The sequence below is a fragment of the Lontra canadensis genome, unplaced genomic scaffold (genome assembly GCF_010015895.1).
Source record: "Lontra canadensis isolate GAN:19392208 unplaced genomic scaffold, GSC_riverotter_1.0 scaffold140, whole genome shotgun sequence".
In the NCBI taxonomy this organism is placed as follows: Eukaryota; Metazoa; Chordata; class Mammalia; order Carnivora; family Mustelidae; genus Lontra; species Lontra canadensis.
The window spans coordinates 3478184-3504204 of NW_022631134.1; the positions used below are offsets into that span (position 1 = coordinate 3478184).

A 26021-nucleotide genomic window follows, 5' to 3' on the forward strand; every position below is an offset into this window, starting at 1 on the left:
CTCATGCTCTCGCATTCTCTCTCTCTCTCAAATAAATAAAGTCTTAAAAAAATTTTAAGTATGTTCTATTTACAAAAAATAAATCCAAATATATAGACAAGAAAACATATAAAGTAAAAGGCAAATAAAAATACACCAGGCCAAAACAAGCAAATAAAACAACAACACAATAAGATACCACTTCACACCTTCTGTGATGGCTAGAATCAAAAATTCAAATAGTAAGTGTTAGCAAGGATGCAGAGAAATCAGAACATTCATATACTACCAGCAAGAATGTAAAATGACAGTTGCTTTGGAAAACAGTCTGGCATTTCTCCCAGAGGTTAATCATGGAGTTATTATTTGATCCAGCAATCCCACTCCTAGGTATATGGCCAAGAGAAATTTTTTTTTATTTCTCAGTGTTGTGCACACATCCACACAAAACTCTGTACATGAATTGTTTATAGCAGCATTATTTATAATAGCCCAGAAGTAGAAGCAACCCAAATATTCATCAACTGATGAATGGTTAAATATGATATATCCATATCTGGAATATTATTCAGCCATAAAAAGGAGTGAAATATTGTTATATTGCTACAACATAGATGAACCCTTGAGACATTATGGTGAGAGAAACCAATAACAACAGACAAATTATATATGATTTCACTTATATGAAATGACTATAATAAGCAGATATATAGAAACAATGTAGATTGGTGGTTCTTTCAGGCTGGGGGGCATGGGAAAGTTTAGGAGGGTGATGCTAATGAGTACAGCACTCCCTCCTAAAGGGATGAAAACTATTCTAAAATTGATTGTGGTAATAGTTAACCTAACTCTGTGAATATACTAAAGCCATTGAATTGTACACTTTTTAAAAAAGATTTAGTTATATATTTTAGCACACACATGATGGGAGAAGTGGAGAGGGAGAGAAACAGACTCCCTGCTGAGTACAGAGCTCGATGCCAGGCCCAAACCCACAATCCTGAGATCATGACCTAAGTCGAAATCAAGAGTCAGACACCCAACTGAGTCAGCCACCCAGGTGCCCATAATTTGTACATTTTCAATGGGTGAATTGAATGGTGTATGAATTATATCTCAATAAAATTCTTTTAACAAAAATTAAAGGATCCTTTGATTTTAGCCAGTGGAGGTCACTGGTGACCATAATAACAGTATGAATGAAATGATGTTGGTGTAAGCCTAACTGGAATGGTTTTAAGTGAAAATGTGAGGGAAGGAATTGGAGACACTAAATATTAGAAAATTCAAGGAGCTCTGATGCAGAAAAATAGAGTAGTAGCTGGCAGAGGAAGTGAGACAGGAAATGTTTTTATTTTCTTAAAAGGAAGAGATATACTCGTGTTTATAAAAAAAAAAGGAAGACATAAGAGTATGTTTATATACTTTAGAATGCATCCATTAGAAAGGGAAAGTTAATATGAGAGAGAAATTGAAGAATTGCTAGAGTGACATCCTATAGGATGAGGTCTGGGAGCAAATACAGATACTGGGTTAGTATAGGTGTTTAGATAGTTCACCTAGGGGCTCATGGGTGGCTCAGTCGGTTAAGTGGCTGCCTTTGGCTCAGGTCATGATCCCAGGGTCCTGGGATTGAGCCCCACATCGGGCTCCGGGCTCAGCGGAGAGCCTGCTTCTCCCTCTCCCTCTGCCTGCACTCTGCCTACTTATGCTGTCTATCTCTCTGTCAAATAAATAAATAAAATCTTTAAATAAATAAATAAATAAATAGTTCACCTGTGGGGCACCTGACTGGCTCAGTTAGTAGAGCATCTGACTCTTGATCTCGGTCATGAGTTCAAACCCCACATTAGAAGCCCCATGTAGAACTTGCTTTAAAAAAAAAAAAGAAGTTTCATAAATAGTTCAACTATGGTAATTTAGGAGGAGAGGGTATTTATGTTGGTAAAGATGATGATAGGTAAATGTAGTGATAGATGTCTGCTGGTTGTTTCTGTTTTCTCAGTGAAAGGTTAAAAGCTAAGAATAAAGATGGGTAGGGAAATTAAGGGTTTGTATACAAAAAGAGAAAGTATGAAAAAATCATCAAGAAGGGTGGGACTGTATATAGTGGGATTGCCAGGCAGTCTTAAGGGCCTATTGAAGTTTGAGGTCATGATTTTACACTGAGACCAGTCCACTGGGATGGGGCCATTTCTCCTACCACTTTTAGCTGTACTGAGGCAAATGTGGAGTGGACAGAGAGTTTAATTTAGCCAGAATAGTTTTGCTTAGCAGGTGAGACAAGGCAAGAGAAGAGCAAGGAAGGAAGTACAAGAATTGATCATGGATAAAGGTAGTTAAATAGTTGAAAGAGTGTATCAAAGGGAGGAAGTGAAGTGGTGGGCAATGGTATGGAGATCTCAGTGTAGTCAAATGATTCCCTATGGGCTCTGGGGGAGACAGGAAGTGGCAGTTGTGGGTGTGAATTGAGATCACATAGGGATAACAATTATTGATAATGGCAAGGTCTAAAGTATGATTGTGAGAGGGAGCACCATAGGTAGGATGGAAATAAGATCATTGAAGGAGAGGTGGTCAAGAAACTGAAAGGCCAGGATGTTTGAAAGACAGTTCATGGCCCAATGTTGGCTAGATGACAACAACAATGATGGGTAGTAGGAGACATAATCTAATAACTTCTTTACATCAGTAAGTAAAAGAAATCAGAGTAATGTAGAGCTGAATTCTTTTTCATGAAAGTCCGTAACCTCTTTCAGTAGTATCTCCGTCAGACACTGAATGCACGTTCTTAGTATTTTTCAACTGTGACTCTTAGGTCTGTGCTGGTCATTGTTCTCCTTGCCTTCCTAGTCTCTGTATGGTCTACTCTTAGTTGAGTATTCATGGTGAAGAGAATCAAACTCAGTGTTATTAGGTGAAAAGCGTCAGAAAAGAAAAATCTGTGACAGCCTTCAGGGTAATAGTAATGGAATTTTTAACTTGAAAATTACTTGTGAATAGACTTCACAGTCTTTATAGTCACATGCAAATTATATGCTAATATAACTTGAGCTAGGCAAACTATTTTACACAATTAGTTGAGACATTTAATATTGTGCCTACTCCCCTACAAGTATATCTCACTATGTGTCATAAATGAATACTTGAAATATATGTGTAAATAGAATTTTGGTAATACAAATCATATTTTCTCAATGATTTGCATAATAATATCAAAAATGCTTCATCTTCACTTTAAATTAATCCTAATTGGGTGCGATAACAGTTTTTCTTCCTAAGTATTTCTAAGAAGTAGTAATATCAATATTAAAATGCACCAGAAGTTATTTTCAAAAACCCAGCAATTAATCATTTTAATGAGAGAAATCAGTCTTAAAAAGAAAAATCATTCTTGAACTATGTAATTTTAAGTCAGAAAGGACAAGAGAGATTATTAGTGCAACTCTGTCACCTGAGAAAATTTTGAGCCCCAGACCAGAAAAGTTAAGTACTTTACCTCATTATCACACGTTTAGCTCTAGTTGCTAATACAGATAGACCAGGAGCCCAGGTCTTGAGCATACTTCCCACTGTTACGTTGGTATCGTTTATGTATCGTAAACCTTCATTATTTCCATCTTGAATTGTCTTTATATGTCATGTACCAAGTTAATACAAGTGAGGCCTATTGTGAAGGTTTCATAGGTGGGACTAAAAGAAAAATCTCTTCCTAAAACTATACACCTGGATACTTTGTGTTAAATGGAGTCATGTTCAAACCTCATCACAGCCACATTAGTGTATTTGAACCCACAGACTTTTCATTGAATCTGGATCTCACTCTGACGCTTAGAAAACTTTTTAGGTGCCTGTCACTTAATTGTTGTACATCTTTGAACAAATCACTTAAGTCTCCAAAAGGGTCTTAATTTTCCCTACCATGAAATAGAGCTAATGACTACCTTACAAGGCTATTGTAATGATCAAATGTGACAGAGATGCAAAACATTTCCTGAGTATTTACTGTGTTAGACAGTTTGGCAGTAGATAAAATCAAGTAATTTTGTTACAAAGAATACCCGAGTTTATTATTTACAAGAAAACATTATTATTTACAAGAAAAAAAGTTATTTCATATATATGTATTTTTACTTTTGTAGTTTATATTTTCACAAATAAGATCTCATCTTTTGTTACTCAAGCTTTTTTGTTGTTGTTACATTTACATATATTCTTTAATCGTATTGAGACTTTTAAGTATTCCTTTGTTCATTGTTTGAGAAACTACAAGGTCACCAAGTGGTATTTATTATTTGCTTGATTTCTTTTCTAGATATACTGCATCTATATCTACATCTAGATATACTATAGCAGATTTTTAAAATCTTTTTTTTTTTTTTAAGATTTATTTATTTATTTGAGAGAGAAAGAGCACGAGCGTAGAGAGGAGCAAAGAGACGGGGACAAGCAAACTCTGCACTGAGCATGGAGCCCAAAATGGGGTTGGATCCCATGACCCCTGAGATCATGACCTGTGCCATAATCAAGAGTCCAAAGCCCAATGGACTAAGTCACCCAGGTGCCCCTTTTTTAAAAAACTTTCTTAATGAGGATGACAAAATTACTTTTCACAAAAAAACCAAAATGCCATTTGTCAATAGAAATTGAAGTTAACTGTTGTAAATGTCTGTCAGATATCCTGCTGAAAATTGGGCGAGGGGAGATACTGATAGGTACAAAAGTCTCATTTCTTTCTGTCAGTTTTTTTAAAAATGTTGAGCTTGGTCATCAGAATATAAATTTAGGGGTGCCTGGGTAGTTCAGTCAGTTAAGCATCTGACTCTTGATCTCAGCTCAAATCTTGATCTCAGGGTCATGAGTCCAAGCGTGCACTGGGCTTCGTGTTGGTTGTGGAGCCTACTTAAATAATAATATAATAATAATATATGTATAGCTTTACATTTCATGTCATTGGACAACTCTTACCCGTATTTAATATTAATATAAAGAAATTTACTATCAGAAGATATGGTAATAGAAGTAGACATTTAAATGATATTTTAAAGGTAAAAATTAAAGTTCTAATAATTGTTTTTATGTTCTTCGTACTGTTGTAGTTTTAAAGACAAATTGTGGAATCACAAATTCTTTTTTTTTTTTTTTACTATAAAAGTTGTTGAAAATTAAGAAAATCAAGGTAAAATAGTATATAGGACTTGAAATGTGCTGCTTTAGGACATGTTTTAAATACTTTGATAACCTAACCTTTGTTAATTGCTTGGAAACATTAATAAGGAGGACAGGGTCATATTTATAACTAGAGTTTCTTCTGCCATCCCCTGATTTATAAGTTACTGTACTGCTGAACAGCTACAAAAAAAGACAACAGCCTCAAAATTAAAGGGGTTTAATTTTTAAAAAATTTTAGATGTAAAAATATAAAAAGAGATTTTTATATGTATTGCTGGCAGGAGCTGTATCTCATAGAGATTAACAATACTTAGTAATAGTTTAATATCAATACTATATAAACCAGTTCAGTTTTAAATGCTGTAATTCCATGTATCATAAATGAATATTATCAATTTATATACCTAAATATATTGATTTTTTCCCATTTAATTTTGTTATCAAAGTGTTTATTGTCCTAGAAATCTAATTAGTTTGGGGAAGTTTATTATTTGTAAAGTTCTAAACATTGCTGGTGACTGGATTGTTTCATGTCAGTGTTAAATAAAGAAAGAGATTAAGGTGTTTGGCTCTATGTCTTTATTTTTGTTCCCATATCAAACCTCTCTACCACCTTTGAAGAGAGCCTTAGCTCTACTATAGTTACTTTAACAGACTGGGAGAATAAAAAAGAAATAACCGACTGTTCTGGTTGAGTAGTAGCAACAAAAAACTAAGAATTCTTTTGTGTAGGTGTTGTCTAGTAATGCACCTCAGACAGCAAATTTACTACCAAGCACTTAAGGCAAATTTTATTATTGAATAATTTGGGGCAGAAGGAAAAATGCTTAAGAAACGTTGTTGTATGTGAAATAATGTCTTGAGTAGGTTGGCTGTTGGTGGATTAGAATGAACTGGTTATATTCTCGATCCACCCTCCTTTAACCTATATTGACATTTGTCAAATGGTTGCCTGAAATTCACTTCATAATCTGGGGCCTTGGAGCAGATTTACCGCTTGTGCACATCTAATTGACCCGGATAGGAATTGAACATGCTGCCTTCAAACAGCAGCACCGTCTTCTGGAAGTTGAGCTAGCTGGGACAAATACGTTACTTATCTATTCATATGTATTTATGTGTTTATGTATATTTATATATTCATATACTTATGAAAGAGTCACATCAGTACCATTATGGAATATCATTTTTATGGACACATTTCTTCACTCACTAAACTGGAAAAATGTGTCCATATAATCCAGTCTCTCATTGAAAATGGAGAAATAACTATATGTGAAATAACCATATGGCAAAGCCTCCAATTGGAGTCATATTTATTTTGCACATAACAGTATTCCTTTCTCTTGGTTTTCTATTTTGTTTTTGTTAGGTGCTTTAGGGCCAGCTCTGGCTGTTCAATAAAATATTTACAGCAAAGGGCAACAGGCCGAGTAACCTACCACTGATTTTGCACTCTAAGTAGTCAGCTGCTTTCCTTAACTTGTTAGGTTCTTTAATGTTGCATGTGTGCTTCCAATTATATTTCATATTTCTTTAGGGCACTGATTCTGCATATGTGATTGCCTTACTTAGGATCACACGGAGCAAACACTTCTGTATTTTTAAGGACACCCACTGCTTTTACAGCATTTGTCACTTAAATGTTTATAAAACAGCTAAGCTCCAGAACTTCGTTATCAGGACAATGATCAGCCATAGCACGCAGGTTGTGCATTATCAAGAATATTAAATTCAGTCAGTGTTAAACCAGATGTTCTTCACAGTTACTAATTTTTTTTTAGGTGTTTCATAACATTTGTAAAAACATTTTTAAGTAAGCTCTCCAGCTAACGTGAGGCTTGAACTCATGACACCAAGATCACAAGTCTCATGCTGTACCAACAGAGCCTGCCAGTCTCCCCATTTTTGTAAAATATTTTAAAATAGGAACATTAATACTAATATTCATGTGAGATAATTTTCTTGAATTCATACATTTACTTTATTATTTTTGTTTTAAAAACAAAGTGGAAATTACACTCGCTTGTCTTCATAGGACTTAAAAGATCAAATTTTTAATTACTATTATTTTAGCAGTTTGTTCTAAGAAAATTAAGACTTTCCTGGAAAATGAGCTGAGGTGATCGAGACATTGATTCAGGTGTACTTGGCATAGCACTTCATTAACTATGTGGTAATTATCTATGATTACTCCTGAAAAGCTATAGTGGCTTCATCTTTTAGGTTGCTTCATTAAATCATTAATTTTCTCTTGGAGGTAACTAAGCTTGACATAATTAAGCCATCTCAGTCTCCACAGATTTTTATCTTCCCATTATGTCAAGAACACTGAGCCAGTTAACATAAGGCATTTTAACTTATTCCCAGGGTCTATTGACTGTATATTTTTAAATTATTTTTACTATTTTGGTTCATTTTATATTATATTTAAATAATTTCATAAATTTTAATTATTTCCTTAATGTTTGGGGTTAGATTTTGAATTTCCCTTGTAATAAGCCATTTATGTGTTTGAACCCTTTCTTACCAACAGTTCTTTGAGTGGTGGCTACAGAAAGCTGCTTCAGTTTATCCAGAACGTCATATATGAGGAAGGATTTGATGGATCCAATCCCCAGGTACTGAGTACCTTCAAAACCTTTTGTAATCATGTGTATAATGTTGCTTTTTTTTTTTTTTTTAAAGATTTTATTTATTTATTTGTCAGAGACAGAGGGAGAGAGAGTGAGCAAGCACAGGCAGACAGAGAGGCAGGCAGAGGCAGAGGGAGAAGCAGGCTCCCCGCCGAGCAAGGAGCCTGATGTGGGACTCGATCCCAGGATGCTGGGATCATGACCTGAGCCGAAGGCAGCCGCTTAACCAACTGAGCCACCCAGGCGTCCCTATAATGTTGCTTTTAAACTCCTTAGAGGTAAACCCAGAAGGTCTTAGAATAATCAACAGGGAGCAAGCTGTTTCCAAGCACAGAAGATGTCCATAAGCAGTGCACAGGCAGCCTTAGTTTAATCGTTAATGTGTATTTAAAGTTTTAGCTAAGTTCTCAGTGTATGCACAAAAGATGTATGCATACATTGTCGATGTAAATTATCTGAAGTCCATATTTGTAGCACCTGGAATTAATAAATAACCACATGTTAAAATTACTCCTAAATCTGTAGGACTTGTACTTTCTTATCTAAATTTTTTATATTTGTCAGTTAGTCCTTAACTGAATTCCCTTATGAGTAAAAATTAGTTAAGATTTTATTTCTTATAACATCATGCTTTGAGTTGTCTCATTGAATAAAAGGTGATTTTATTTGCTATCTTAAAATATTTTATAACTTAATTATTTCTCTGTAGCTCTATTTTTAAAAATGGAAGTTTTTAAATTCCCTCTGTTAAAGATTCCAAATTCCTACTATTAAAGATGTTCCGGTTAGTTTAACTTAAACAAAATGAGAGAAATTTTATTTCCAGATATCATGCCTTTCAGTAATCTTTCTCAGTGACTTTAATTGCTATAGCTGCTAAAGATTTTCAGTTCATTATTATTATTTTAGCAGAAGTATTTCCAGAGCACCATTATTTTTACTGAAGAAAGCAAGGAATCCAGAAGTCTTTCTTTTTTGCATTATCAACTGCATTTGCTCCTAATCCATAAATTTTAAGTATTCCTATAAACTTTACTGCTGTATTTAATTTTTTTTCCACAGCAAGGTAATTTTTAAATTTGTTTTGATCATCAGGTTTTTTTAAAATTACTTTTATTAACATATAGTGTATTATTTGCCCCAGGGGTACAGGTCTGTGAATCATCAGGCCTAGAAATTTCACAGCACTCACCATAGCTAATCATCAGTTTAATAGCAAGTTGAAAATACTTATGTGTGTGGTGAAGCATACACATTTATTTATAGATAACTCTTCATGTATGTTACAGTTTTGTGGGCTCAGTTTTTATTACAATTTTATTTTGCTCATTGTTGCTCCATTTTTGGTTCTAGCTAAGATTTATGGGCACTGTGTCATCTCTTTAGTAGCATCGCCCGTCTGGAGAGGTAAATTGGTCCCTGACAGACACCTCTCTCCACTGGCTGTGGTTGCTATGGAAACAGGCATGTCATAACAGTTCCTATGATACAGTGTGCAGAGTTGGTGTTCTTGCAGAATGAGATACATCTTCTAAGAGGAGGAAATTTTATAAAGTGCAAAAAAGCAAAGCCAATAGCAAAAAGATATACTTGCATATATATGTATATACACATGTGTACACACATCTGCACACATCCATCCAAAGGACCCTTGATCAGTAAGCTATTATTAGAATGGAATGAAATGTTTATTTTCCTAGTCATTTATCTGAGTATGAAAAACAACACAATTTTCAATAAATCGTATTTTATTTCATGAAAGTTGATAAGCAACGAATTGAACTGGTTTGTCTCTCTGAACCAGAGGTTCTACAACTATTGACTTTCACAAAGATTAAACAGAGTTGATGTAGATATTTATATGGTGAATACGAAGAATGGTGAAAAAATTTACAACATGCAAAAGCATAAATTTTATGTTGTTTTTATATTAATAAATTTCCATATTGTTATATTATGAAATGTATCATTTGCCAAATTACCTTATCTATACATCTGTCTCAGAAACTTTAGATGAGTTCAAGAAGCCACAAAAACGCATCTATGAAGCACTACTTCAAAAAATATTATTCCTGAGTCAAAATAATGTTCTGATACTGAAATAAATCCTCCTTTAAAAAAAAAAAAAGTTTTTTCATTTATTCATTCGGGAAAGAGACAGAGAGAGCACAAGCATGGGGAGTGGCAGACGGAGAAGGAGAAGCCTTGACTCCCTGCTGAGCTGGGAGCCTGATGTGGGGCTCCATCCCAGGACCCTGGGATCATGACCTGAGCTGAAGGCAGATGCTTAACCCACTGAGCCACCCAGGTGCCCCAAATTCTTCTTTTTAAAAGGAAATTTTCTTCTTCTTTCCTCTATCACTATAGTTTCAAATAAACTTATATTTTCAAATAATTTAGTTTACTTGAAGTAGGCTATTAGGAACTGAGTATTATATACTATTACACGATTACCTTGGTAGTAAGTAAAGTAGTGTAGCTCATCTGTAAGGATATTTGGAATGGAGACATTTACAAATCGCTGCTATAATTTCATTTAAGTTATGAATGTAACTAAATATCTAAGAGATATGTAATAGTAATGAACATTGATTTTCCTTAGAATACCAGATTAAATATTTTACATGTTCTCATAGGAATAAATGTAAGTATTTATTGTTCAGCTTAATACAAAAGTTTATTTTTTTAATTTTGTTATGCCCTACGATGTGCCCCCATTATTATATGTCATAGCAAAGGAATTATAACAAAAACGACACAAGAAATTTGTAATTCAGCCTTTTTTTTTTTTTGCCATTACTGTCATTTTTTAAAAAAATATAAATGTATTCTCTATGTTGAAGTATTATGCTCAGTTATACTCTGGTGTGCTCAGTACCTACCCCACTTAAATATCTTATTATTCATTCTTTGGCTTAATATTTTCATTATTTTTCAGATATATCAATGTATCTGTCAAGGTTGCTAAACCTCTGTAGTTCTCCTGCTTCTGCACCTAACAGCATTTTTGTTATAAACTTTTAGCAGATGCTCTTTGATACAATTGTTGGTAATAGTGACTGGGTTAAAATATAAAGCTGGCCCTCAAGTTTCTGAAATGTTGACAGGGAAAATGATATAATGCTGCTCTCCTTCTGCCTTCAGATTTTGTTCTAATACCTAGATTTTGGGGAAAGGTTTCTTTCTCCCTTTTTCCAGCTTGCTCTTTCTGTTGAGAATCTAATTGAGATACGTGAGAAAACAAGTTTAGGAATGACAAAATAAAATGTAATCTTGCCATTTTACTTAAATTCTCAGTTTCTAAGTAATACAATGTAAGGGATAACCTGTCATTTCACAGATATTTTACATAAATTCATCCAAAACTTATTTAAACTTCTAACACAAGCCCTGGTACATATTATTTCATTTCATTCAAGTAATGCAGAAATTTAAAAAGAAAACAATTTTTATGGACTGCAGAGGATCATAACATATATCTTAAGGTGACTGCCTATCATAAACTTAATATGACCAGAAAAGAAAATTGAACCGGCTACTTTGATAGTAACATTGTGTTCCAGGTTCTTGGAGTCAGGAAGGTTTTTTTTTTTTTTTAATGTGCTTAAACTAAATTCCTTTTTCTGTAATCTCATTTTAATAGCTGTATCCAACCCATTATGTCCCTTTGTAGATTTGAAGAATTGTATAGGCTCATAGAACAATGTTCTATTCTGTCCTTTTTATTGTAGAGATGAGAAAATGAATGCCTAAGTAGTGTATGGGTCTTGCCTAGAACTGCATCTTCTTAATTACACAGTCCAGACTCTGAATATCTGTCTTACCCATTTTACTAATTATTGTCCCCTTTTGTTTTTCCTCTTCTAACATTTTCCCTACTTTCCTTTATTGATAAATTCTCAAAAATAACACAAATTCAACTTTTATCTGTAATATCAGGGAGCTAGTGGGTGGTTAATAAATTATATTAGTTAAATAAATTTTATTAGTTTTATTATAGCAATAACATGTGATATATTGTAGGATCTGGCTTCAGCAGAAATCACACTCAAAAATGGCACATGTTCCAAATGTCTGCTTTGAAAGAGAAAACTTAACTTTCCCAATGAGAATTGTAATAATAATTTTTAAATTACTTCCATGCACCAGGTTTTGCTATTGTCTCCTCCTTTGCCCAGAAATTTTGCCGGATTGCTAAGGAAAGCATTTATAAAACATTTGTTCAGTTAGAATAATACAAACAGTAAAATCTGTTATAAATACATCTCTGGCAAACACTTACTGATAATCATCCTAGGTTTTATTTAATGGTTTTTAAATGTTCTTTTTCCAGGAAATATTAGTCACTATATCAGTAGCCTTGACTTCTAGATGTTCACTTGTTCAGTTTTATGGAAAGCATTAAATTTAAATTAATTGGTAAAAATAACCTCAAAAAGAATAAGTAAAGGCTTATATAGAGAGAGTGTAAAACCAAAACACACATTTTTAAACTTCTTTCAAAGTATCAGACATTGGACACAGTAGCATTTTAAATGAGAAATATTGAGCAAATTATAGTTTATTGAAAGACTTGTAGAATTTTGTAATACTAAGAATGGTTTGTAAGCCTTCTGGTGTAGATGTTCTTTATTGCTAACTGATTTTTTATATATTATTTCAGACGCCTCAAACAATCCTTAGAGTAGTCACTGTTAAAATGTAGAAGATTGAGGCTTTTGATACTCTTCAAATTTTACAAAAGTAAGAAAAAAAGTCAGTTGTGTTTTTGCAGTCTTGTAATAGTGAAGATTTCCTTTATCTTACCTTACACTGACTACGCATTTTACCACCTCTACTGACTTTACCTCCCTAATCTTTTATAAATTTAAAAACTGGCAAAGAGAAGTGAAAGAGGTAGCCTACTGGTTAACGAAACTTAATGTGTTTACCTCCCTCCCACTTTCCTTTAGAAAAAACAGAAAAACATTTTAAGAATAGGAATCCAGAATCTTGGTTCACCTTTGTGGGGAGATGACATTTGCTGTACAGAAAACTGTGACAACAGCCACAGCCTTACGAAGTTCCTTTATGTTCTCCGTGGTCTTCTACGAACTTCTCTTTCAGCCTGTATCATCACAATGCCAACACATCTTATCCAGGTACAAATCTTTCCAAAAGTTCTTTCCCCTAACTAAGGACATAAGGAAGAGCAATATATACATGCTTTATGAGTCTGAATCTGATAAGTTATTTTCATTTGCCATTTAAGTAAAACAGATTTCAGAAATGCCAGAAAAATGTCTTTTAGTTTAGATTGTTAAATTGTTGTGTAGTTGTGGTTTTAATATACAGTGAGTATATGTAAGTCCATCATTAATAATGTTATTATTTTTTTCTTTGATTTCTTGTAAACATGTAATATCATTGTGACATGAGGTTGATTTTTACTGGTATCTTTTCATTAATCATAAAGCTGATCTAAACATATATCTTGAAGAAATATTTGTACACCTGTGTTCTTAGCATTATTTATAATAGCTAAAATGTGGAAGCATTCTGAAAATCCATTAACAGATAAATTGATAAGCAAGATGTGGCCTATATTGCAATGGAATATTATTCAACCTTGAAAAGGAAGGAAATTCTGACATTTGCAGCAACACTGATGAATCTTGAGGACATTATCCTAAGTGAAATAAGTTGCAAAAAGACAAATACTATGATTCCATTTACACGAGGTACTTAAGGTATTAAAAAATCATAGAGCTGATGGTAGTATGGTGGTTGCCAGGATCTGGAGGGGAAGAGGACATGGCAAGTTATTATTTAATAGGTATAGAGTTTCAGTTTTGGAAAATGAAAACTGATCTAGAAATTGTTAGTGGTGAAGGTAACACAACTTTATGAATGTATTTAATTTCACTGAACTGTATACTTAAAAATGGTTAAAATGGTAAATTTTGTGGTATGTATCTTTTTCTACATTCCGAATTTTGAAGGGAAAAAAGGGAAGAAAAAAAGTTGATCTGAATAGGACAAGTCCCTCTCTTTCCTTGCTGTTTCTGTGTATAAATCTCCTGAAGCTACACTTTCAGGAAAAGAGGTCAGTCCTCCCCAGACGGAAAAAGAGGCATCTTTACAAGATTTTCCTCAATGACTCAAAAAAGTCCTTTTCTTAAGAATGTACAAGAGGCTGGGGCACCTGGCTGTCTCAGTCAGAAGAGCATTCAACTCTTTGTTCTCAGGGTCATGAGTTCAAACCCCACATTGGGTGTAGAGATTACATAAATTAATAAAACTTAAAAAAAATTTTTTTTTTATTTCATTTTTTTCCCCTTGACAGAGAGAGTGGGGGAGGGGTGTGGAGGGTGGAGGCATAGAGGAAGAGGGAGAGAGAATCCTAAGCAGGCTCCACACACAGCATAGAGCCTAATGCAGGGCTTAATCTCATGACCCTGAGACCATGACCTGAGCCAAAATCAACAGTTAGATACTCAACCCTCTGAGGCACCCAGGTGCCCCCCTCAAAAAGTATTTTTTTTTTAAAGAGTATTCAAGAGGCAAGTTTGGGACAATTTTCATCATTATTTTTATTAATAATAGAGGTAATAGAGAAACTAGAATTACATCATATATTTTTTCATGGTATTATTTTGTATATATTTCTATAATAAATGTACAATAGAATTTAAAAATTGGCTGCAGTGAATGGAATGTGAAAGTCAAAATAAACAAAATCCCTGTAATCATTTTTTCTAACTTACATACTAAAACACTGTGAGGGGAGGAGGCGGAGGATGGGTGGTCAGGTGATGGGGAGGGTATGTGTTGTGATGTGCACTTTGTGTTGTATAAGACTGACGAATCACAGACCTGTACCCCGAAACAAATGATACATTCTATGTTAATAATAAAAAAAAAATTAAAAAAAAACCACTATGATCTGAAATGACACTTAGAGCAGAATAGTTTTGAGTTTTGTTTTCCTTTACTTCTCTGGGAAGTCATAGTAATAACAATGATAGCAGCTAACAAATATAAAACACCTAAAGTCAGGATCTAATGCTTCTTATAAAATTTTATGTAACTACTTTTATAATCTCCATTTTACATACAAGGAAACTGTGGTACAGAAAAATTAAGAAACTAGGTCAGTGTTCAGTACTTGAGAAACCATGCTTTGAACCCAGAAAATTGATTCCAGAACCACATACTAGAAATGTAACATTTTTATTCTGGAACTCATTCAAAGCTAGTAAATCTCCTATTTTTTTATCTTAGAGCTAGAAATGACATGGGGCTCATCTGTGCTAGGCTCCCGCCTTTGGACAAGTAAAGCATTATCCCTGTTTTGCAACTGAGGTCTGAACTGAAATGACATGTTCAAGCAAATCACAGAAACAAAGACTGTACTTGGTGAGATTTCATGGTTCTATGCAGACCCTACATTTAACTACATTAACAGAAATATGAGATATAAGTGAAATTTGGAGTTCTCTAAGGAGATAAAGAAATACCATTTTAAGGTGCTGTATCTAAACATACTATATGAGCATTAAAGCTGAGACTTTATTTAAGGACTATATGAAGTTTGTGAAACGTGAATCCTTGAGCTTTCCTTCAATGTACAGGAAAAGGTTCACATTTTCTTTTAAGAAAAAGTCACTATTTTAAGTGACTGTTTAAACATTTTAAGATAGTCTGATGTAGCACCATATTCCTTCCAGCACAAGTGGAGAGAGGAGTGTAATTGACAGTATACCGTACCTCCATACATTGTCAGTGACTTGTGCTCTTGAGCTTTCTGAGGGTTACCATAGCAACTTTTTTCTCTTCAAGTTAGCAGCCTCTTTAATAATTACAAACTTATAGCAAAAATAAAAATGAGATCTTAATCAGAAAAAAATTTTGACTTTTCACATCACAATTTCTTTCTTTCTTCTTTCTTTTTAAGTAAACACTACCCCCAACATGGGGCTCAAATTCACAACCCCAAATTGATATCAAGAGTTGCCTGCTGTCGCAACTGAGCCAGCCAGGTGCCTTTCACATCAAGATTTCTTAAATCCAAATACTTCCCTCTCAACAAATTGGGGGAAAGATCTGCATTTCTTTTTTTTTTTTTTTTAAGATTGTATTTATTTATTTGACAGAGAGAGAGAGAGAGAGATCACAAGTAGGCAGAGAGGCAGGCAGAGGGGAAGCAGGCCCCCTGCTGAGCAGAGAGCCCAGGACCCTGAGATCATGACCTGAGCCAAAGGCAGAGACTTAACCCACTGAGCCACCCAGGCACCCAAGATCTGCATTTCTTACAAATTTATCTATTGAAGCTGTGTTTTCCTACTTTATTCATTCATTTATTCTTTACTGTTTTTGAGTAACTAGTAATGCTATAGCCCACTTTATATTAGTGGAAGTTTTTAATTGAATGAGATACTGGTTCCTTTCAGGGACTTTACCTTCTAATGGGGAGGTAAACATTAAGAACTTGTGTTACAATCTGAAAATGAAGTTAAGGAAACAATTGCATTCATAATAGTACAAAAAAGAATAAAATACTTAGGAATAATTTTAGCAAGGATAATGTAAAACTTATACTCTGAAAACTACAAAACATTGTTGAAAAAAATTTTAATGATCTAAATGAATGGAAAAACTTCCCAGGTTCATGGATCAGAAGATTCAAAATTATTATGACGATCGTCTCTAAACTCATCTACAGATCCAATGCAGTCCTTATCGGAATTCCAGCTGAATTTTTTTGGAGAAATTTGCAAGCTGATTCTAAAATGGCTATGCAATTTCAGAGGACTTAGAATAACCAAAATAAACCTAAAAGGGAATAAAGTAAGAGGGCTCATATTTCTCAATTGCAAAATTTACTAAAAACAATGGTAAAAGGCTATCATAAAATAGATATATAAGTCAACAGAATAGAATTGAGAGTTCAGAAATAAATCCATGTGGTCAGCTGATCTCAACAAGGGTGTCAAGACCATTTAACAAGAAAAGAATCATCTTTTTCAATGAATGGGATGGGACAAATAGAGGGCCACATGAGCAAAACAATGAAGTTACACACAGTACACACAGTACAGCAGGTACAAAAATTAATTCAAATTAATCAAGGACCTAAATGTAAGTGCCAAAACTATAAAACTCTTAGAAAAAAACTTAGGGAAAAATCTTTATAACCTTAGATTTGGCAAAGAATTCTTAGATATGGCACCAAAAGCACAAACAATGAAAAAAAAATAGACAAAGGGGACTTCATCAAACTTAGAAACTTTTTTTCTTTAAAGTAGCTTCCATGCCCAATGTGGGGTTTGAACTCATAGCCCTGAGATGAGTCATATGCTCTACTAGTTGAGCCAGTGATGCATCTCAAAATTAAAAACTTTTATGTTCAAAGGACACCATCAAGAAGTCATTATGATACGTGAAAATATTTACAAATCATATATCTGAATAGAGATTTGTATCTATAACACATAAAGAATGCTTTCAACTCAATACTAAGAGGACAATTCAATAAAAAATGGGAATGGAATTTGAATATACAATTTCGAAAGAAGATAGATGAATGGCCAGTTAGCACATGAAAGAAGCCCAACATTATGAATCATCAAAATTACAAATCAAAATTACAATGAGATTCTATTTCACACTCTCTAGGATGGGTAGAATAAAAACTTAAGTAACAGTAAGTGTTGGTAAGGTGAAGAAATTGAAACCCTCATACTTTGCTGGTGGGAATGTAAAAGGGTACAGCTGCTTTGGAAACAGTCTTGCACTTTTCAGTGATTCAATATAGAGTTATCATATGACCCAGAAATTCCACTCATTAGTATGTCCCCAAGAGAAATGAGACCATGTGTCCGTATAGAAACTTGTGCGTGAATGTTTTATAGCACTATTATTCATAAGAGCCAAAAGATGGAAACAGCCTGAATCTCCATTAACTGACACCTGGATAAACAAATGTGATTTATCCATACAATGAAATATGATTTGGCCATAAAAAGGAATGAAGTACTAATATTTGCTACAAAATAGAAGAACCCTAAAATAAGATTATGCCAAATAAAAGAAGCCATCACAAAAGAACATATATATATGATTTCATTAATGTGAAGGTCCTGAATAAGGAAATCTATAGAGCCAGAAATTAGTGTTACCTAGAGCTTGGAATGTAGGGACACAGAGACCTTGAGTATGTGAAGGGGTGATTTATAAAATGATAGAAGGTTTGGGTTTTTTTTTTTTTAAGGTGAAGAAAATGTGGTAAAATTGCCTTGGGTGGGGTGCCTGGGTAGCTCAGTTGTTAGGTGTCTGCCTTCAGCCCAGGTCATGATCCCAGGATTCTGGGATTGAGCCCCACATTGGGCTCCCTGCTTGGTGGGAAGCCTGCTTCTCCCTCTCCCACTCCCTCTGCTTGTGTTCCCTCTCTCGCTGTGTCTCTCTCTGTCAAATAAATAAATAAAATCTTTGAAAAAAAAATGCCTTGAGGGGCATGTGGGTGGCTCAGTAGGTTAAAGCCTCTGCCTTCGGCTCAGGTCGTGATCCCAGGTCCTGGGATCGAGCCCCGCATCGGGCTCTCTGCTCAGCGGGGATCCTGCTTTCCCCCCTCTCTCTCTCTGACTGCCTCTCTGCCTACTTGTGATCTCTCTCTGTCAAATAAATAAATACAATATTTTTTTTAAAAAATGCCTTGAGTGACGGTTGCACATAACTGTGAATACTAAAAAAACCACTGACTTGTATACTTTAAATGGGTTAATTGTTATTTCAGTAAAGCTGCTGATAAAAAAAAAAAAAAGATAAGTTACAAAATAGTTGGTAAATCTGATAGCAGAGTTATGAGGATACCAGAGCAGAACTTTAGACCAGTGATTCTCAAACTTTTTTATGTCAGAACCTCTTTACACTCTTAAGAACAATGGACAATCTCAACAATTTTATTCATTTGGGTTGTATCTATTGATATTTACCATGTTGGAAACTGAAGCAGAAATTTTTAAATTTTTATGAATTCAGTTAAAATAATAATAAAATGATTAAACAATTGTAAGTAATAATGATTTTCCAAAACAAAACGAAAAATTTTAGCAAGAAGAATAACGTTGTTTTTACATTTTTCCTTAGTAGAAAACAGCAGGTTCTAATATTGGATTCCTTATTCAGTCCTTGGTGATATATTATTTTGGTTGAAAAATGAAAAGAAAATCTGACTTCATACAGATACATTGTTGTTAAAAGAACTCTTTTAATAACTTTTAAGGTATTGTGGATATTCCTCTTCAATATACACTGAAACTCACAAAATAATAGTATTATAAACATTGATTACAATGTGGAATCAAAAACGGTATCAGTGAAGTTTTTCATATTATGTTACCCTAAAAGGCATTGGTTTATCTTGTGCTTTGAATGGGTCTTTTACCCATTGAAGATATCAACATTTCATTCCTTGGTCATTTGGAAGGTGCTGATTCACTGAGTTACACAGATCTTCCAAATATTTTACACAGTTCATTATACAATGTCTAACAGTCATATTGGTTAATATCCGCATCATCTATAGTGTTATACATGTCACAGTTTACTTTTATTGCTGATTAGTTTTTGAATGTAAAAATATACCACAATTTCTATATCCTTCCACCTGCCGATGGACAGAGCTCCTTCCAGATGGATGCTATTGTGAATAAAGCTGCTATGGATGTTAATGTATGAGTCTTGTATACATGGGTATTTTCATCTCTCTAGGAATCACATCCCTCCAAACCTTTTTATTTTCGATCTTTCATGTTTTAGCCATTGTAGTACATGTGAAGTGTATGACATTGTGGTAATTTGCATTTCCTTGGTAACTAATGATGTTCACATTCTTATCAGATATTTGTTGGCTATTTGCCTGTCTCCTTTTGTCTGTCTTTTGTCTATTGGTTTGGGTTATTTATCTCCTCATTGAATAGTAAAATTCCTTAAATATTTTAAGTATATCTTTGCAATAATTTTCTTCCAGTCTATGACTTGGCCTTTTCTATTAACGGTGTCTTTGGAAGAGCTGAAGTTTTTAACCTTAATAAGTTTAACTTATCAGTTTTTTTAATGGTTAACAGTTTCTCTCCCCTGCTACTCCCATTTTACAAATCTTTGCCCTCTCTAGGTTTTTTCCTATGTTTTCATCTAAAAGTTTTGTAGTTTTATCTAACAGATCAGTATGTTCCAATTTTAATTTTCTACACAGATTTCATTCATATTCTCAAATAGTTTTTTACTTACTAGTTAACATTCTAATTATATGTCAAAATACTTTACATTCAGTAGTTCTCTTTCTGTAGGTATGACTCTTTACCAAGGTACTTATTTTCTGTTGCAAACATGTGGTTTCATATAATCTTATATATCTAATACTTTGCAGTCTCTGGAAAGTTAGAGCTACATATTTATAATTTTTTTTATTGCCAGCTTAGGTTTATGATAATAATACATCATTAAAGATAATAAAGCATAAAAGTTCCTAGCACAGCAACTAAGCTTTTTCTAGATGTTCAATAAATGTTAAAGAAATAATGATTCTTACTTAGGAAATTATTTCTAATATCTGATTGTTGAAACTTCTTGAATCTTTATTATAAATTATGTGATTTTAGTAGCATCTTTTTTCTCTAACATATCCCAATCTTATCTGCAAATGGCCAACTTATTAAAATGTCATTTAGTTACCTTAGTTTTATACAGAATATACCAGCATATTTCATCTTATGACTGAAAAGTTTGGCATAAATAAGAAATTAATTTTTGCCTCCTTGGCCAGTAGAATTTATTTATAATTTTATAAGAGGATAATCTATTTTTTCTTTAAGGGCTTTTTATAGAATAATGCTGGAACCTAACATTGTGAGTTTTATAATCACACAAATATCATAGGGAAATCCTTTCTCTAATCATCTTAGACATTGTACACATACTTATATTGTTTGCGTTGTTAATGATGTTAAGTCATTATAAAGTTAATACTTTAATATTAGTTTGGTTAGCTTTAATGAGCTTCATGATTGTGATGATAAGTAAACTTGGAAGAAACTTTTTCAGATACCAATGAAAATACTCTTACTACTACTATAACTATGCTATTGCTGAAACTATTAGGCACATAACAGATGCCAAGCACTCTACAAGCATTATATCCTTGAATATTGACCACAAGCCTTACCTCTATTTTTACAAGGTCATGTAGTGAGTAAGTGGCAAGACCAGTAATGTTCTAACTCATGTCTTTCCCTGACTCCAAACTCTAGCATCTTCATTGTTAGGTTATACAGCTGGCAGCCCTAATCATAACAAAAACTTTGCAGGATAGGCGTGATGCCAATTGCAAACATGATTAAACTGAAATTAAGTGATTCGATAAAGTCACATATTTAATTACATATTTAAAGCTAATATCAAACTCAGATCTTTTATAACTTACTCTTTCCTTTCTGTCACATTACATCTTTATCCATCTTGAATTACTAACTCTGACAGCAGTAACTTTCCATTAGGAAGAAGAGTTCTAGGCTAACATTGCTATTGTTTTAAAGAGAAAACTATTATTGTAAAACCCTTGACAAATTAGTACATGTGAAAGATTAAGTAAAAAGTTTCATTGCAGTCAGGGGAGGAAAAGGGATGGAAGCATATTCCCTTATGTGTAATTGCAAAAAAAAAAATTATGAAATAAACACATGTATATAGGTAATTTTCTTTATTCCAAAGGGATCAATCCAAGAACAAGGAAAAGAAAATGTTTCAGATTTTCCTGCATAAGGAAATAGCAGTCATACTATCAGATGACCTCAAGTCATCCTATATATATCACCAATTAAATAATGATTGAGATGAGAAGGTGGACTGGATGGCCGAACATTATGCAATGTTTGCATTTTGGTATTTTATAGATACATTTAAAGCTTTATATAACTGGAAGAGATATAGTTTAAATTTATGTTTTTTACAGTACCAGTAAAAAGACTATTTTGAAATGGAAATAGGAAAGTGTAGGGTCAGGCTTGGTGATGAGTCAAGGTTAAGTAATGTAAGAATTAAGACATTTTCCTCAAAATAGAGAATATCTTTTTAAAAAACTCATCCATCTAAAATTTTCCTATTTTCCATAGTTACTTCCCCCAGCAATTTTTCTAGCTATCACATAAATTAAAAAAAAAACAAATTATTCTTTTGCTCTTCGAGCATGACATCTCACCACATACTTGTTTTTATATCAAAGTACTTAGGAGAAAATATAAGATTTAACAGTTTGCTTAAACCAAGCATGATGTAAATAGGGGACAAAACTCTTAATAACTCTTAAAGACTGTAAGGAAAATCACAATGTTTAGGCTAAGGAAAGGGAATAAGAACAGGAAGCAGTATGCTTACGATGCTAATCAAAGACATATGAATACACAGAACCATGGGACTGGGAGTTTATTTAATAAATCTTACTAATTTCTCTGGGTCAGTTGCAGTCCTCAACTCTTTTCAAATATTAACTCATTTTATCCTCACAATAAGCCCATACGGTTGGTGCTATTATTGTCTTCATTTTACAGATTAGGAAACAAGGGACCAAAAAAAGTGTTTTTTTGAAGTGACTTTCCCAAGGTCACACAGCTAGAGAGGGGTAGGATTTAGACCAGAGCAGTGGCCTCTAATGACCATACTCTTAACTACCATGCTATGCAGCTTACTCCGTGGAAGTACTAAAATACCGGCAGAATTAAGAAGCAGACCTTGCACAAGGCTTTTCCAGACAGATAGACCCAATTAGTCAGATGGTTTTAGTAAAGTCTTAACTTTGGCAGCCTCAGCTTCTTCTTCTATAAAAATGGGGTGCAGAAGACCAAGTTCAGAGAATTAGCAACGATTTGTGCTGACGCACTACTGACACATAGCAGGCACTCAGTATAGGCCAGCAATCTTTACCTTCCCTATTCTTATTTAAAAAGACTTCCAAAATTGAAAATTTGAACAGAGATCAGGTGACAAAAAAAAATAGGGTGTACAAGTTCATCAAAGCAGTAGAAATCCTCAGCTTTCTTTCTCTTTTCATAAAAGACTCTGACAGTCTTCTCAAAGCTTAGGCCTGAGACAGACCAGGAAGCATGCCTGAAGTCGGGCAGCCGTCTAAGTCATAGTAACCTCACACCATGTTGTACCGTGACTCTTTTTAACATCGTATGTCAGCTTCCTCTCCACTATGACCAGTGCCATTCCTATAGACTCTAAGTCAGGATTTAAGTGGTGATTGAATGTCTAAGGGTAATTTAACTTATTCATTCACTTAACAAATATTTATTGCAGGCCTTGGCACTCGTGGGGATATAGAAGTGAATATAGGGGATATAGTAGTAAACAAGACAATGTCCCAATCCTTGCGGAGGTTTTTCAGCAGCATAAAAGTGTGAATGGAGCAGAAAAGGAGTAAGTATTTGCAAGCTTGTGCTTGAAATTTGATAGTAAAGTGGTTTCTGCAGGAAATACAAGTGTAGTTTCATATCTTTGGGAATGTCATATAATTAAACATCTATAGGGTAACAGAATTGTGATACCTTTAGTTGAATATGTTGTGTAAAACATCACTAGATTAATAATACGTAAAATAGCTATATCTCTTAAATTGATAAAACAGCCAATCAGCGTTCTTACTTTAGTTATTAGCATTCTGTCAGACTTGTACAGTAATGATTAGTTACCCTTTATTATACTTTTGGCATGCTTCCCATGTTTAATTTCATTGTAGGGAAGGAACACATAGTTAAGGAAATTGCAAAGAGGAGGAAAAGTTAAAATAGGGAAAATAATGACATAGATTCAAAACTGACTTGAATTTATTGTTATAATAAGACTTCGGCAAGCAGAATGAAGAAGAATTATTTTTAAATTTGCCTTTGAAATATTTTGTGTTCAGCCTCACAACTTTGAACTTGAATTTTTTTTTTTTTTAATTTTCTTTGGGTTAAAACTTATTTCCATAACAGCACAGGTAAAAATAACAAGCATACATTGAAACAAATGTGTAAAAATAAATTCTAAATATCTGTTAAGAAAACACTAAAATTATTCACCAACTATATTATGAATGTCTTAATAAATGTATTGTCTTAAACAATTTTCCCTGTGAGGTTGTAACATTACTCTTATTAATATGTCTCTTTCTAGAAAATAGTTTGAGCATCTGCTCAGAGATATTGTATTAAAAATTTATGTGAAAATGGCCAAGTTAAATACAAACTTTGTCACATGCTAGACTACGGAGTAAAGTGTCCTTAGAAAGAGCAGAGCTACGGCCGGCTCCCCTATATTCCAGCATTACCCAGTTCCCAGATCCCTGCTGTGTAGTTGTTCCACTCGCCAAGAAGCCTGTTAAAGAGCCCCCCAGAGCATGTGTACAGCCCTCCATGTTAATAGTTAATTGGTGAGGATGGCAAGATGAGAGGACAGCCGAACATGTGGTCTCTCAGACTCAAGCCGTAGACAGACCTTTAGTTATAATAACAGCAGCTGCTCATGTTCTCACAACTCAACTGTTCAAAACTGTTGTCAAATGAAGGTTGTCGTGGATTGGGAAAAAAAAAAAAAAGAGGGAAGGTTACATCTAAGAAAAATAACTAAACCCTACCTTGAAATTCTCACTATGTATTATTTAAGTATGAGAATATTACTTCAGCTTTTTAAAACTTAAGTATAAATTTCTAATTTAAAGGTTGTTCTGTTTCAGGTACATTGAACATCCTACTGCTTCTTCCCATTTACCGTTAGAAATGTTTGTGCACCATTTGAAACTTTTTAATGAGATTTTTTGCAAAGTGATACCTTTGAAGCAGTTACAATAGGGTACTGTTTGATTTCCACAACTAGCAAGATATGAAACTATCATTTTTTTGGTCTTATAAATGGGAACTGGCTTACTAATAGTAAAATCTGTCATCTGCCTCCAAATTATATAACATTTTCTGCCTTTTAAATTAATTTCATTTTTAGTTCCTAGGGACAATTGTGTGCTTGAAGAAAATGATAACTGATAACATTTGTTCTTTTTGGAAATAAAAATTAAGTTTTATGACAAAAAATTAGCTTTATGCCTTATTATGAGTTCACTGGTAAGGTAAAAGGAAAGTAAATTTCTCTTAACTAATGCATTTTATTTACACAATCTATGACAGGTTGTTCTTGATTTGTTTTTATTGATCAAAAATACTTTTACCTGAAAATGTAAGGAAATAAATATCAAAGAACTTAGAATTTTGATTAAAATAGGGGGGGAGATATTTTTCTATGCCTTTCTCAGAGCTTCCCTTTCAGGAAGAAAATTTACTTTTTATTATTGCTAATTTATTCAAACTGTCATATCCTACTTTTTAAAGGAATTTTTAAATATAAACAACAACCTAATAAATTTCTCCTTAACTATAATAACGCAGGGATGAAAACTTCTCTGACATTATTCATGATAAAATATTAAATAATATTTTCTCATTCTAGAATACTTCTAAATAGTGCCAACATTTAATGTATTTGCTTACAGAACATTAGTTTATAAACTATTTAAACTTTATTTGATTCAGAATAGATTCCTGATTTGAAAGTGGCCTAGAGCATATTTTGACTTATCATCACCGGCATTTGGTCATTTAATAGTCTTATTCAGTTTTTATCATTTAACCAAAGTTTTCCAACAGTTTGTGATCTGTGGACATTTTTCCCCATTTATCTCTTTAAAGAAAACCATCACCAGTATGTTCCTTTATACTAAGGAAAGTTTATTTTCTGAAGGAAAGCAGGAAGAAAACGTCTTATTATAATGTCTCTTGAAAATTGAAGGTTTTAGTGTGTTATTTAATTGATATATTTTCATATTAATATTTTACATTAATGTAATAAAGCTTTGAACCCATTGCAATGAATGAATGTTTCAAAGTAGAGAAATTCAGAACAAGTCTTTTCAGATCCATAAACTTTTGTGTTCATGCTGAGTATCTTAGCAGCTAAACTCTAAGTCAGGTAATGGACTGCTTAGAACTAACCACTAATATGGGATTATGAAGTGTGGACTCCAGTAGCCTTGTGAATTTCTCTCAGTGTGAAATCTTTTATTCTTAAAACAAGAACTAAAAATAATTGCATGGTGAAGGAACAACATACTTTTGTGAGTTTACAGCTATAAAATTTTGGAAAATATTTTTAATGTAGTTGTTGATA

At 33.5% G+C, this 26021-nt stretch overlaps 1 protein-coding gene across 1 annotated transcript in view; it reads left to right on the forward strand.

Annotated features, from left to right (window-relative positions):
* ELP4 (elongator acetyltransferase complex subunit 4) overlaps nt 1-26021 on the forward strand; it is a 135161-nt gene that overhangs the window by 86801 nt on the left and 22339 nt on the right. Inside the window, exons 6-7 of the mRNA XM_032843446.1 lie at nt 7688-7772; nt 12740-12928. Coding sequence (XP_032699337.1) covers nt 7688-7772; nt 12740-12928 — 274 coding nt within the window. The remainder of the gene's footprint in view (nt 1-7687; nt 7773-12739; nt 12929-26021) is intronic.